The 14174-nt window shown below is 39.2% G+C and overlaps 1 protein-coding gene across 2 annotated transcripts in view; it reads left to right on the top strand.

The window, feature by feature from the left end:
* LOC134748223 (paired box protein Pax-1-like) overlaps positions 1-7485 on the top strand; it is a 31267-nt gene extending 23782 nt beyond the window's left edge. The window contains exons 2-5 of one of the 2 annotated variants that reach the window (XM_063682944.1): positions 5202-5349; positions 5889-6021; positions 6343-6585; positions 6970-7485. In XM_063682944.1, the coding sequence (XP_063539014.1) occupies positions 5202-5349; positions 5889-6021; positions 6343-6585; positions 6970-7050 (605 nt within the window). In that variant the 3' untranslated portion in view covers positions 7051-7485. The remainder of the gene's footprint in view (positions 1-5201; positions 5350-5888; positions 6022-6342; positions 6586-6969) is intronic. The other variant, XM_063682943.1, reaches the window with a different exon arrangement.
* Positions 7486-14174: the final 6689 nt, after the last annotated feature.

Below are 14174 nucleotides of genomic sequence, written 5' to 3'. Positions count from 1 at the left end.
AAAGTTATTTCGGCTTGCGACGACGAACGACAACGTCTTTATTCTTTGCATTATTATTTTTGATAACCCAGGTAACATTTTTGATAAATGTCTGTGTAACAAATAGATGCCATTTTCCAAATTTAAAATACGTATAAACATTTTCTAATGTGAAAATACGTATCAATATTTACTAATGTAAGCAAAAAAAGTTACGTAGTTTGTTCATCTATCACCTAAATCCTCCCATAGGTGCTCTATTTACTCATATTAGTTTAATATCGGATACCTTAACCCAACGGACGTGTGGCATCATCTTGTTTAACAGATTAGGGCCCCGAGCCCGAAAAATCATCTGAGATAATTCATACTATAGTTGTATGTTATGGGTAGTCTAGTAGGCAAACCAAATTTATCGGTTAGAACACTCGAGAGTCCTGATCCGTTCGATCTCCCCTAGTAATTTTTTTAATCTTTTCCTACTGACAATGGGTGTGCCAGACCAAGATATTATTATCGATACAGCCAGAGTTATGTTGCCCGCTCGCCCCTAGCCTCTAGCCCGTCGCTAATGTGTTGATCGGCGCGACACTATCACCTCGTAAATATCGCACTTCACACTTTGTTGGCTTTATTGTGGAGGCGATCTACAATACTGTCACCTTCCGACGTACGGAATATGTATTCATTTGACGCGGTTTAATGAATTTGTTTATTACGAGCTCTTAGTAATGAAAATGTAGTAAGTATTTAGGTTTAGTATCAAAAAGATGAAAAGCAGGTACTTACGCTATTGATTTGAAATTTGGAATATAATAGTTTAAACAAGGCTAACTGAGACACATTAAAAGTGTTTATTAGGGTTCCGTACCCAAAGGGTAAAAACGGGGCCCTATTACTGTCCGTCTGTCCGTGTGTTCGTCTGTCCGTCTGTCTGTCTGTAACACATGAACCGTGATAGCTAGACAGTTGAAATTTTCACTAAAATATTTTCAATACTAATAAGTACAAACCCTCGGTGGGCGAGTCCGACTCGCACTTGTTCGGGTTTTTTTATACATATATTAATTATGCAAAATGCCCATGATGGGACAAAATTTCAGGATAGATTACTAGATCACGTGGGGTATCATATAAAAACCGGCCAAGTGCAAGTCGGACTCGCGCACCGAGGGTTCCGTACTTTTTAGTATTTGTTGTTATAGCGGCAACAGAAATACATCATGTGTGAAAATTTCAACTGCCTAGCTATCACGGTTCATGAGATACAGCCTGGTGACAGACAGACGGACAGCGGAGTCTTAGTAATATGGTTCCGTTTTTACCCTTTGGGTACGGCACCCTAAAAAGCTTCAGTTGCACAATTTTATTTTTTATTTATTTACAGTGAAAAAAAAATCTGCAGGAAAACCAAAAAAAAACGCCACTGTCGTAAAAAACTGGTAAAAAAATACAAGTAATTAATAAAGGTAATAAAACTTCGAACTCTTTACTCTTTATTCAATATACGCGATATAATCCGTTTTCCTAGTTTTATTTCATGAGTAACTATCGCGGTAACCGAAGACAATATTAAATAAAGGTAAGGTAAGGTTTAGGTAGTAAATAAATAAGTTTTTTTACTACCTAAATGCGAAACGGATGTCATTTCCTAATCCTGATAATTTATTATTATCAAGTTTATTTAGGCTAGGCTAGACAGTAGACAGTGCTAAAAAAGGTAACTACATACACACTAGTAAAGGAATGATCAGCCCAAGTTCGTATCATGTACTTAGGTAATAATAAAAAGGACTGTTTGTGGTCAAAGAAACAAATCTCTTGCTTCGCACATAAATCAGAAAGATGTTTCCAAAAAGTGAAACAGCGCAGCGGCAATCCTTTGAAACAACATTCGTGTGACAGCGTTCCTTGAATTTGCGCCACGTGCAGTGCACGCCACCGTGCGCGCGCGGGGCGGGCACTTCTATATCATAACATCATAAGAGCTAAACTTATACAGGAATAGGTTGTAAGATCAATACAAAAACCGTCCAAAATTAAAAAGTTTAAATGTCAGTAAATGATCAGGGTCTCAGTATCATATTTAAGAATATTTCGATTGAAACGAAAATGACGAAAGGATGGACGAAGATATCGCGTACCGGTTTTAAAAAAACCGGCCAAGTGCGAGTCGGACTCGCCCACCGAGGGCTCCGGACTAGCCCAATTTTTATATTTTTTATTTTTAGTTTTTACAAATCCATAGCGATTAGGTCTGATGTATGACCCTTCTGGAAAACCGACGGTTTTTATTATAAATTAAAAAGCCGCGAAATTGGTGCTTAAAAATTCGACCATAGATTTTTCCACGGGTACTGAGTTTACTACACTGATATTTAGAGTAGGTATAATATTTTACGAGAAACAGTGGCAACATGATTTGTTAAACATTTCCAATCCGTAAATGTAACAGTTTGGTGACTGCGTGACATTAGAAAATGATAGGGAGATAGATAAACACTTTAAGGGGCCCACTGACTATCAATCCGCCGGACGATACCGGCCTGTCAGTTGTTTGGAACTGTCAAATTTTTGTTCTAACTGACAGGCCGATATCGTCCGGCGGACTGATAGTCAGTGGGCCCCTTGTTTCCACGACATACCTACATGGTAGTCAATTACAAAGAAAAGTTTATTAAGCAGGCATGCAGCTTAAATAAAGAACTATTTAAAATTACACGATATGAACAAAAAAAACATAAAAGGACATAACCATATTGTTTCGTGGCAGAGAATTGGCCGCTGGCATAATGACGCGGCAAGCCGCATCAATGATATTCTGCCAGGGCCCAGGACCTTACATAAAAGTTTGTGCAACGCTGTATACGATTCGTTCGTTACCAGGGGCGTAGCTAGAGGATATGGCGCCCGGGGCAGTCACCAAATTTGCACCCCCTGACGACTGACATAAGTTTCCCTGCTGCTGCCTTTTGCCCACTTTGGCGCCCCCCCTTGTATGGCGCCGGGGGCACTTGCCCCCTCTGCCCCCCCCCCCCCCCCTAGTTACGCCACTGTTCGTTACAATTAATGTGTTAAACAAATTTATTTGAGACTATTAACTAAACAAGATACTAAAGACAAGTTACCTTTTTTGCAAAGCTGCAACCGAAATAAAACTACAGGATGTAATGAGCTCCCCGGGCAGTACTCATTAATCCTTAAAACGCTTTAAATTTGCCGACACCTCGATCTAAATCCGTAAAGTTGCAACAAGACGACTCGGCTGTCAGCCGATTTGTCGGGGCCGACTAGTGGGGCTGCGCACGCGTCGTTTTGGGCTGTCAGCCGCGAAGGGTTGATTTGTGGATGAGAAATTTATGAGGCGATGACTATTCATTAAAATTTTGTGATAGGATTTCCGATTTTCAACCTATATGCCCGTAAATAATGATTATTGATTAGGTAGGTTTCTTCACTTTACTTTCGTCCTTGTTCTGTGTTAGACTTTTATAAAAAACTGCCATAAAGCATACAACATTTTGTTCACGTAACAATACAATAATAGATTTAGATTTAGATATTTATTCTCATAATATAAAATTACAATATAAATTATCTTAGACTAATCTACACGAATTTATATTATGATCGTCAGTACATAAAATTTACATTATTTGATAAATTCAAAAATACAATTGAACTACATAATATACATTACATTATCAAATAAATTCAAAATTACAATTTAAAAATGCAATTAGTTTTTAATTTACAATCGACATATTTACCTACACCTACCTATCATGTGTGCATAATTGCATATCATCACAGTCATTATTCCTATTCACATAGTAAGTATCTAGTTACATAAAGTAGAACCCAAGAACCCATAGAACCTCGCTTATCCGGACGACATGAAAATCCGATGGCCGCCGATGGTCCGTCCGGATCCGGAGAGCGGTGATTTTCAGCGGTCCTATAGTAGGTATTCGTCTTAAATTATAATCATCGTGCATTATTTTATTATTGTCTAATAATTTTTCATTACAAAATAACGAAGTCCTAAGTAAGTAGGTATCTACAAGCTGACAACATTTCTAAGAGTAATAAATAATCCACACTGCAAATAATCACACAAAACTGCTTTTCAAGTAAGAGAAACGCTGACAGTTAAATAGAGGATACAAGACAAGAAACAAAATGATTCCGATTGCACTAAAAATATCAAAACGGAACACTTTACATGTGTTTTCCTCTAATTTGACAGCACCCGTGCACTTTTACTGTCATCTAACATTTTAAAGTCAATCATTCAACCGTTCACGAAGATTGACAGGTGGCTCCCGTTTCGTTCATTCACTCGTTTGTTGTTCGGCGGTGTCGTGGCGGTGTCGCGGCGGCTCGGGTGGCGTGACACTGATGTGACATTTATTAGGAGGATGCAACGCGATACGGTAGGGCCGCTTTAAAAACGCTGCAGACGCTTTGAAGTCTTCCGTTCGTATTCCGATGCATTAATATGACATTTTTGTAAGGGTCAACTCTTTGCTCATGGGAGCTGGCTGCGTTCCAATTACAGTTCCTTTGGAATAAAGGCTGGGAATTCTAACGAGCTTACATTTAACAGCCGGAGTCGTATTCGCAGCATGGCCGCCACATCAAAGGTCGCGGGCGCGGGGCGACACCCGACACCGGTTGACGTCAACACACGTGTCTTTCAGTTCAGTAGGAGACATTCGGGGAAACGTAGTTTTTGTTTTGTTTGAGGGTTGTGATACTTGTGATATCAAAAACTTAAAAATTGCAATGAAGCAGTGTATTTTTTCAAATAGGTGTGTCTTATTTCAACGAGACGAACGCGTACTGCTTGATGAGCGGGTATACTTTTGAGGCCTATTCAAAAATTCAAAATACGATATCAATTTATCCTAACGTAATAAATCATGTGAATTGAAATTTTTGAATAAGCTGCTGACGCTTTTTTAACGAGCGCTACATTCGCATGCTTGGTAGGCTCTAAGTTGGTAGGGTGTGTTCTCAACCCTTGGCCATATTTAGCGAGGTGAATATATATTAGACCTATATGTCAAACAGATTTTTTTACTATCGCGAAAAATTATATTAATATTTTGTCCTCTCTCTATACTTGCAGTCATTCCCAGACATTTTTAAAAAGAGTTACACCTATCCACTATGTATCATTATTCATCATTATTCAACATATTCTCGTTTGTACACAGATCCGAGTGGCGGGTCACTAGGCGGCGGCGTCGGTGGCTCGCAGCAATATGGCGAAGTGAATCAGCTGGGTGGAGTATTCGTCAACGGTCGACCGCTACCCAACGCAGTACGGCTGCGGATAGTGGAACTGGCACAGTTGGGCATCAGGTGAGCACATCAACCAGTTACTAGACAACAATAGTAGCAGTACGGTGAGCTTGACCTGTTGGACGTCTTCATCGTGCCGCGGCTAAATATTCACGAGGCCCACTCAAGAATTAATCAATTTTTAAATTTTGGTCACTGGCATGAGTGTGATGAGATTGGGCTGAATCAGAATATAAAATTATTGTTGCTATCAATACGACATTACTAAATTTCATATTATAATTCTCGAAGCTTTTGACATGAAGACATCTCGTTTGTAACATTATCGTGCGTGCGCGTCTCGTTTGTAATATTAGTAGTGCGTTAGATTTTTTTTATTAACCAAAATATGACAGCGAACAAAGCCCCTAGGGCTTAACTGCCGCTGTAATCACTCTTCGCATTATCTTATGGGTAGATTGTATAACTACATTTTTAAAGCTGGAGTATTTCATTTAACGAAGTCGTCGGTAATCCTGTTTCTTAGTCTAGCTACTCTAGCTAGGGTGTTTAGAGTCTACATTCCACTTACTTCAGCTCTAATATCTTTTTCTCACCAGGCCCTGCGACATCAGCCGGCAACTTCGAGTGTCACATGGCTGTGTATCAAAGATCCTGGCGCGGTACCACGAAACGGGGTCAATTCTTCCTGGTGCTATTGGAGGCTCTAAGCCCCGCGTTACGACGCCCAAGGTAGACCAAACTAGTAATACCTAACATTTAAATTGTTGCCACTATAGACACATAAAAATAAAGGCACGGAAACTTGATTTTTAGTTTGAGTCTTACCTAACAGTTGAAAGAGCCGTGTGAAAAATAATACTACTTATTTTGATACTACTTATAGTGATTTATTTTGATCACACACTCAAAAAAATTCACGAGGATTATGCTCCCTTCGAAAGGGTAATTGACAAAACACAATTAAGCTTCAACGTACCAAACGTACTTTTTGTCCAAGAGGGACTTTGACATTGAGATGAGCGTTTCACAAACCCAGATTTCCCGCCGCAGGTGGTGTCCTACATAAAGCAACTAAAAGCAAAAGATCCCGGCATATTCGCGTGGGAGATCCGCGACCGGCTGCTCGCGGACGGCGTGTGCGACAAGTACAACGTGCCCTCGGTGTCGTCCATCAGCAGGATCCTGCGCAACAAGCTGGGCGGCGCGCTGTACCCGGTGCCGCCGCTGTACCCCGTGCCGCCGCAGCGCTGCTGGCCGCTGCACCAGCCCTACGACTATTACGTCTACCTCCAGGTTGGTCTGCTTCACCCCCGTGTCATCAGGACCCTGCCACAAGCTGGGCGGCGCGCTGTACCCGGTGCCGTCGCTGTACCCAACTGTATTCATCTAATCACGGGGCGTCTTGCCCTAGTTCAAGTTCTACTTCAAAGTTCAAACATACGAGTATCTACGATTGTTCCGGACTGCTTGCATCAGACAACAACTGCAAATTATATTATACTTGCTTTTCAAGTAGGTACGTAACGTAAGTTCTATGAGTTTTATAAGAATATAATTTATCTTATGTATGTTATGTTATGTTCATAAAAAGTGCAGGCAAGTCGCTTATAATAGACAGGTGAATGCAAACTCTGTGCAGTAAGTGTAACAGTTGATTAACTTCTATCTTGTCCTCAGGGCCGGCAGCACGCCGGCGCGCCGCACGGGCTGCATCCACACCAACAGCCCGCGCCGCCGCACCACGCGCACGCGCTCTGACCCGCCGCGCCCGCGCACCCTCACCGCGCCACCGACCACGACCGGTGACCAATTGAGAACCAGAGGGTGACTGGTTGACCACCCTTCTTGCTCCACCGATCACGACCAGTGACCGACGACCGACTGGCAACCAGAGGGTGACTTGTTCAGAAGTTCAGAACCCTAACCGCGCCACCGACCGAATCGGTCACCGATGGATAACCAGCACCCTTACCGCTCTAGTGACCGACCCGACCATAGGCAAATTGCATTGGCAGGTTAAGTGAGGAGAAAGAGACCGACAATGATAGCCCTTGCGTGGGTGAGGACACTAAGACCGATGCAAGTTTGTGACATGTTGGCTGCAGGCAACAACAAAACGGATCGGAAACGCCCACAGAATTACATTACATTGTAATCTTTGCACAGCGCTGCTGTAGACAGTTCGGTTCATAGTGGCTGCTGTGATTTTGGTGCGAGCTGGAACAGACGGCGTTTACAGTGCATCAGTCTACTGTATAACTTTTGAGTTCAGTACTTCAATCCAATGTCTTATTACGTTTGGGTGTGGAAAAACAATTCTAGCCAAGTTTCTGGCAGAGTGACGCAAAAGTGAAGTGTTTTGTGGTACTGATAATATACTCGGTGTTCGGATTAATACTTTAGGTGAATTTAAATATGTGATCATATTATCTATTGTGCTATAATAGTTATTTTAAGAAGGGGAATACGTGTTTTGTTAAGATTAAAGTGCCCAAAGTGCCTTACTAGTACTACACCGAATAATACGAGTACATATTCGAAGAATTTGTATGTACGATACGCCAGTGAAATTCGTTTCACATTATTTCATTTTTCCCGTTTTAGTCACAGAAGGTTTAGTTGAGTTTATAACTTAGTTAATACACATAAAACTGTCCCTAACGTGGCAGTACTGTATACTGTATCTAACATAACGAAGCACGCAATACTTATTGATATATTTTTGCGCGCTTCGTTTTTGTAAAATACTATTTGAGCCAGTTCGTACTTTTTAGCAGTGAAAATCAATATAAAAATCCATTTCACCTAATTACAAATAAACAAGGTGCTTTTAAACCGACTTAAAAAAAGGAGGAGGTTACCAATTCGACCGTATTTTATTCAATTTATTTTATCTAAATGTTATTTCAGTTGTTTCCTTCATTTAATAAATACAGTCAAGAATTTATTTAGAGTGTCACTGTGACAAGGTACGAAATAGATCGGAAATTAAATTCTTTGAGTGTACAGGCGAAGGCAAAAATATCGATCCAGACATTCCAAACAAATGGCTCAAAAATGAACACGACTTTATTATCTAAGGTGTAAGAACGTACACATATTTTTGAAACTTTGGGAATGTATATATATTTATGCCCTTGACTGTACAAGAGCGGATCTAAAGTATTATCTAGCGTCCCCCCCCCCCCCCTGTATAGAAATTTGTTTGCAGGGGGGTCACCTCTCTCTGCAGCTGACTGTACATACCTAATAAGTACATGTTAACTTCATGATATTTATTTGTATGTATATCTTTACGATAAGTATTACCGGTGGAGTAGTACTGAGATGATAGTTGTGTCATAGTCCAGAATATTCATCCTCTTACACGAAGTAAGTACAGACAGTACCTACACTAAATACATTTAACACCATTTACTAAAAAACCGGCCAAGTGCGAGTCGGACTCGCGCACGAAGGGTTCCGTACCATTACGCCAAAACGGCAGTGTATTGTTGTAAATATTATATATATGTTAGTAATAATTAAGCTCAGAATATCTCTTCGTTTGTAAGTCAAAGATGGGTACTTAAATTAGATTTACTGCTGAGAAAGAATTTTGTGACTCAATGTAAAGTCAACAGCAGATGTAGTTAGCGGGTTAGGTGTTCAAAATGACCTACACACGCTCTTATTCACTTAAAGATAGAGTTATGTTTAGTTAATTTTGATCACCAAGCCCGTTTCTGCTGCGATCTGTACAAACACTTAAAAAAATTATTTTATTTTTAATATTTGCCCGCCGTGTAAATACATATAAGCTTAGTACCTAGTACCTACGAGTCATTTTTCAAATTTAAATTATAATTTTGATATATGATTTCAATATATTTTTTAATTTCTGAATATTTTCTACGGTTCCAAATGTATGCCTTTGTCAAAAATTTGCCATTCAATTAATAACCTTGAAATTGTATAGGAGAAGGCATACGAAAGGCTAAATATTTTATTTATTTATCGTAAAACCTCCAAACTAGTGGTTCCACTATAAAATGCTTAATTGATAAATTTTTCTGTCTGAGTAAATATTAATTGCAACTGCTTAATCTTAACAGTGTAACAAACTAAGTAGTAGTAGTTGATTTAGACCAGTTATGTATGTCTTAAGTGAAATCGACTGGGTATAGGCATAGTTTAGAGATTTTACGACACTTTTGTTGGTTAAAAGTTTCAATATGTTGCTAAGAAGAGATCCCTTATGGGGATAAGTTCGCCTTTGTACCTAAATTTATGTGAATTTCATGTGAACCTATTTTTGTACAATGAAGTGATTTACTACGTACAATCTCACTGATCCGGCACTAATGTTGACACAAGAGAGACGAATTACTGGAATATTAGGTTTACTGGAAGTTAAGAAAATCCGCATATTATTGATGTTTTCAGTATGTCGTAGAAATACATTTTACTAAAATACTAAATTCAAAGAAAATTCTACTCTTATCTAGAGCGGTACTGTCATAGTAAATTTTGTAACCGCAGTAAATTCACTGCCATCTGTCCACACTTTAAAACTAAAAATAAATATTTATAAAAATACGATAAAATGTATTTAAATATGGATAAATGATTTTTTTATTTGCATTAATTATTTTTATGATTTTGACCCATGTTCTTTTACTGATATGCGTTAAAATTGTTAAATAACAAAGGAAACCGTCAACGCCATCTATACGACAGTAGGCCAAAGATAGTAGCGCCCTCTGAACGAGAATCAAATTTTCTTGATTTTCGAGGCACGTTTTTTCTATAGACTGTATCCATCTATTACGGAGTTATATCTATCTTTGCTGGAACTTAGCCATTTATAAAGAGATTGAAGGGTGAAAATGTAAGCGCACATAGTAAATTAGGATATAGAATGATCATTAGTATTCCAATTTTAGTGCCGGATACCCAGTAGGTTATATGGTCCGGTATACCGTATACCCAGTAGGGTATACCGGACCATCGAAGTGCCACATTATCGAGATTACACTGTACTACTACTAATACGTTACTTAAAACCTATTCTCTCATAGTATGACTAAAGTAGTTAATTATTTGCGGGCCACAGCCACCTGACCCGACCCGAGGCAGTCAGGAGTCAGCTTAAAGGGTCATTTCCAGGTTAAAGATTATTATAACGAATATTTTACTTGATAGCACCATTAATGTAAGTAAATAAGTGCCTTTATTAGAGCTAGCGGTGTAAATATATACATATAGGTATTTATGATAATTTAGATCCATTTATGGATACGACCATTTACAAATTAAATCGGTTTGCACGTGACTAATTTGTTTCTTTTCTTTTCTCCTTTTATAGATTTTATAAATTTCATCTACACTGTGTTTCATGACCCACTGAAAACCTAAAAATAGTTTGTTCAGAATCGATAGGAGAATCGATAGCGCTATGTTTTAATGGGGGTAATTTTTTTACTATCTTTTATTATTTTTACATGCCCATATTGTAATGCAACAATATCAATAACTAGCATTTGACACGTTATTTGTCAATGAGCACCACCCTTAACTGGCCATTGGTAAACCTAATCTCGTTGTAGTAAGGTATGCAAATGGTCTGTCAACAGTGTTTTCGATGGTAACTAGCAATTGTTTGATGTCACTAAAACGACGAAGCATCTTGTCTAGAATTACCAGTCGAATAGAATTGTTGACAAAACTAAACAACTAATATTTTGTTAAATATTTATCGGATTAAAAAATAAATACTCAAGATGAGTTCAAAATAAATAAAAACTGTTGGGGTGTCTGAGGTTTTCAGTGGCTCAAGTAACACCGTATAGATACAGACCTGGGTAAGTACTTTTTTGACCGGCCATGTCATCATCATCAACTGTTTAATTATTATGTAAGTACGACCTATTGCTAGCCACAAGCCTCCTCTTATAAGAATGTAGGGGATAATTTCACCTACAATCTTCACGCTAGTCAAATGCGAATTTGGCACATACATGAAACGCGCTTTCAATTTTTTATAAACAAATTGGCATAATAGAAGTGCATGTTTCACTCGGGACACTATTATGATTGGTTAGCAAAAATTTTTGCTTAGTTAAATTACATTTAAAAACTTGCCATCTAGTATAAAATACGCATACTCCACAAAATGCATATACAAAGGTTTTATCGATGAAACTCTAATTCCAACGAATGAAAATAATCTCGAGCGTTTTTAATTGATTCGCGTCGAGCAGCGGCGCGGCGCGGGCGCAGCGCACACGACACTCGACCCGCTGAATCGGCTTTACAGGCGAAAACAATAACCCACACGAATTACCAATTAAATCCTTGCTTTGTTTCGAATTTAAAGCACCTAATCCGAAATTTTACTGAATTAATAACAAATTTTACGACGGCAGAAAGCGCGGGAGCAAAAAACATGGCGACTGTAAAGTGACATCCGACGCTCTGACGTAATTAAACCGCCGGCGGCTTTGCTCAGGCGCGGCTCCGCCGTAAAACCTTCGGCGAATAAAATCAAATAAGAATTTGTAAGCATTCGACCTGTATTTATTCCACATGGAGGTAAAATAAAAACCTCGAATCGATCAAATGGAATAAGGAATATTGATTTTCAAAAGAAATGATTTTTCCCATATTTACTACTATCAAACGATTAAGAATTTAATTATCTATTTGTGTTTATTTAAGACAAACGTACTCGTATAAGGGTGTGCCGTTTGTTAGTTATAACGCGCCTAGTGTCTTATAAGGACTTGTTAAGGTTTTGATCTTATTTTGATATGACCTTGAAGATCGATGCATACGAAATGAAGTGAAATTCGTGTGTGAGATGCCCGCCAATCAACGAGACGATCGTTAAGGTCGTATCAAAACCAGTTCAAAACCATATTTAACAAGTTGTTAAATATGAATCGGGCCCCGGGTGTCGAGTACACGCTACCTACGCTTTTCATTATCACAATTATCAGTTACCGTTACAAGTAAATTGTTAGAATTGCTATCGGTCTCGGGGTCGGAGCAGATGTATGTGTGGACCACAGCTGCGCCTCTTGTGGAGCCTCCGTTGATCGCCTCGGTCACCATGGACTCGCCTGTTCCTCGGGCGCCGGCCGCCTATCCCGTCAAGCCGCCCTCAACGACATCCCGAGGAGAGCGCTCGTCAGCGCCAACGTCCTGCGGCTCTGGAGCCCCAGATCCCAAGGGATGACGGCAGGCGCCCCGACGGGATCTCGTTGATCCCCTGGCGGATGCGCCGCGCGCTGGTGTGGGTTCAATTGGCGTTTTCTATTAACGATTGTCATCTTGACTAGGTCTCCTGGTCTGGAGTGAAAAGTAAGGCTGGCAAGGGCATGTCTGATGTAATATAACTCCCACCTTTCAACGAGCAGCCTTCTTTGCACCCACTGAAGGAACGGGAGCAAAGTAATGTTTGTCAAAGTACCCGTATTGGTTGATGCCCTAGTACGACATTTATGTAGATAGATCAACCCGTGTCACCCGTTGACCACGAACGCTGTAAAGGGTTCGAAACGTTGAGATGTATTATAAATTTAATATACGCGATATAATCCGTTTTCATAGTTTTATTTCATGAGTAACTATCGCGGTAACCGAAGACAATATTAGATAGATTAATTCACATTATACAATAGAAATAAAAAAAGTAATACATACGATAAACAAATACGTTAGGTAGGTCACAGACTCACAGACAAAAAATCAGTAAAGAAATACTAAGTAATTAGTAAATGATTTGTAGAATATCAATTAAGATTGAAATGAATTGTTTTTTTTTATAAATAAATTCTTCTAAAATACCAGTAAGCAATTTATCAATTGCTAGGCTTATAAGTAAGCATATAGATATGATATAATCACACCACCCTATCAATTGCTACTTACATGAGTTTACTGAGAATCATGATTATTGATTACCTACCTATATATCTTATCTCCAATCTCCACCGTGTAATTTACTGTCTTACACTGGATTACGCGATTATTGCTGTTGAGTGCTTGTCCGATCCGATCCGAGAGTGATTAATTACTTGTAATTACAGAATTCATGCGGACACGCACACCTGACTATTGATTGTAACTAATTCGCAATGAGAAAATAAAATCATGTTTTTCTCCAGCACAATGGCGATAATATCGATTTTCACTAATAGCTAAAATAACACAGCAAAATGCATACATTGCCGATATCAGAGAAGACTTTTTATGTCACTTCAGTTGTCCACTACCTGTTAGCCTTATCTATTTAGACGTGGTTTAATTGGGTCTCTATTGTTTCCCATAAAGTTTTAAGTCATAATGTATTGCATATCCGAATTTTCGTTAGTCATAATTTGTTTTTTCTCAGAAACGTAACCTTTCAGGATTGCCATAAAACAAACCAACCCTAACCTAACCTACCTATAGGATAGCCTTACGAAAAATTATGACTAATGATAATCAGACAATCATTACATTATGACTCAATAATTATGTCAAACAAAGGGACCTCTTAATTTCATTTGAACGAAACCCTTCTTGTCTGATATTTTCTTATTGTTGTCACACGCAATACAAGTGGAGCCTCAAGGAGTTCCGTTAAGTATGATTCCATGGCCGCGGACCCCACTTCGTCATGTGTTACTTCAACTGTAGTATAACAAGTATATTCGTAATTCTAGTAGTTAAACCACATCTCAGCAACATCTCAAGTGTTGTGGCTGATAATATGGCACTAACAAGTCCAACCAGTGGCCAGACGACCCCTGACGACCGACAGCTGAGGTCCAAAGGCGCCACCCGCGGTCCATTGCGTCTGGGCGGGGCGGCTCGGGTTACAAAGCGCCCGCTCAGCCTTCACAATCTCTGATGAT

The sequence above is a fragment of the Cydia strobilella genome, chromosome 16 (assembly GCF_947568885.1).
Source record: "Cydia strobilella chromosome 16, ilCydStro3.1, whole genome shotgun sequence".
NCBI lineage: Eukaryota > Metazoa > Arthropoda > Insecta > Lepidoptera > Tortricidae > Cydia > Cydia strobilella.
The sequence above is the reverse complement of the archived record's forward strand: the minus strand, read 5'-3'. Positions and strand labels throughout refer to the sequence as shown.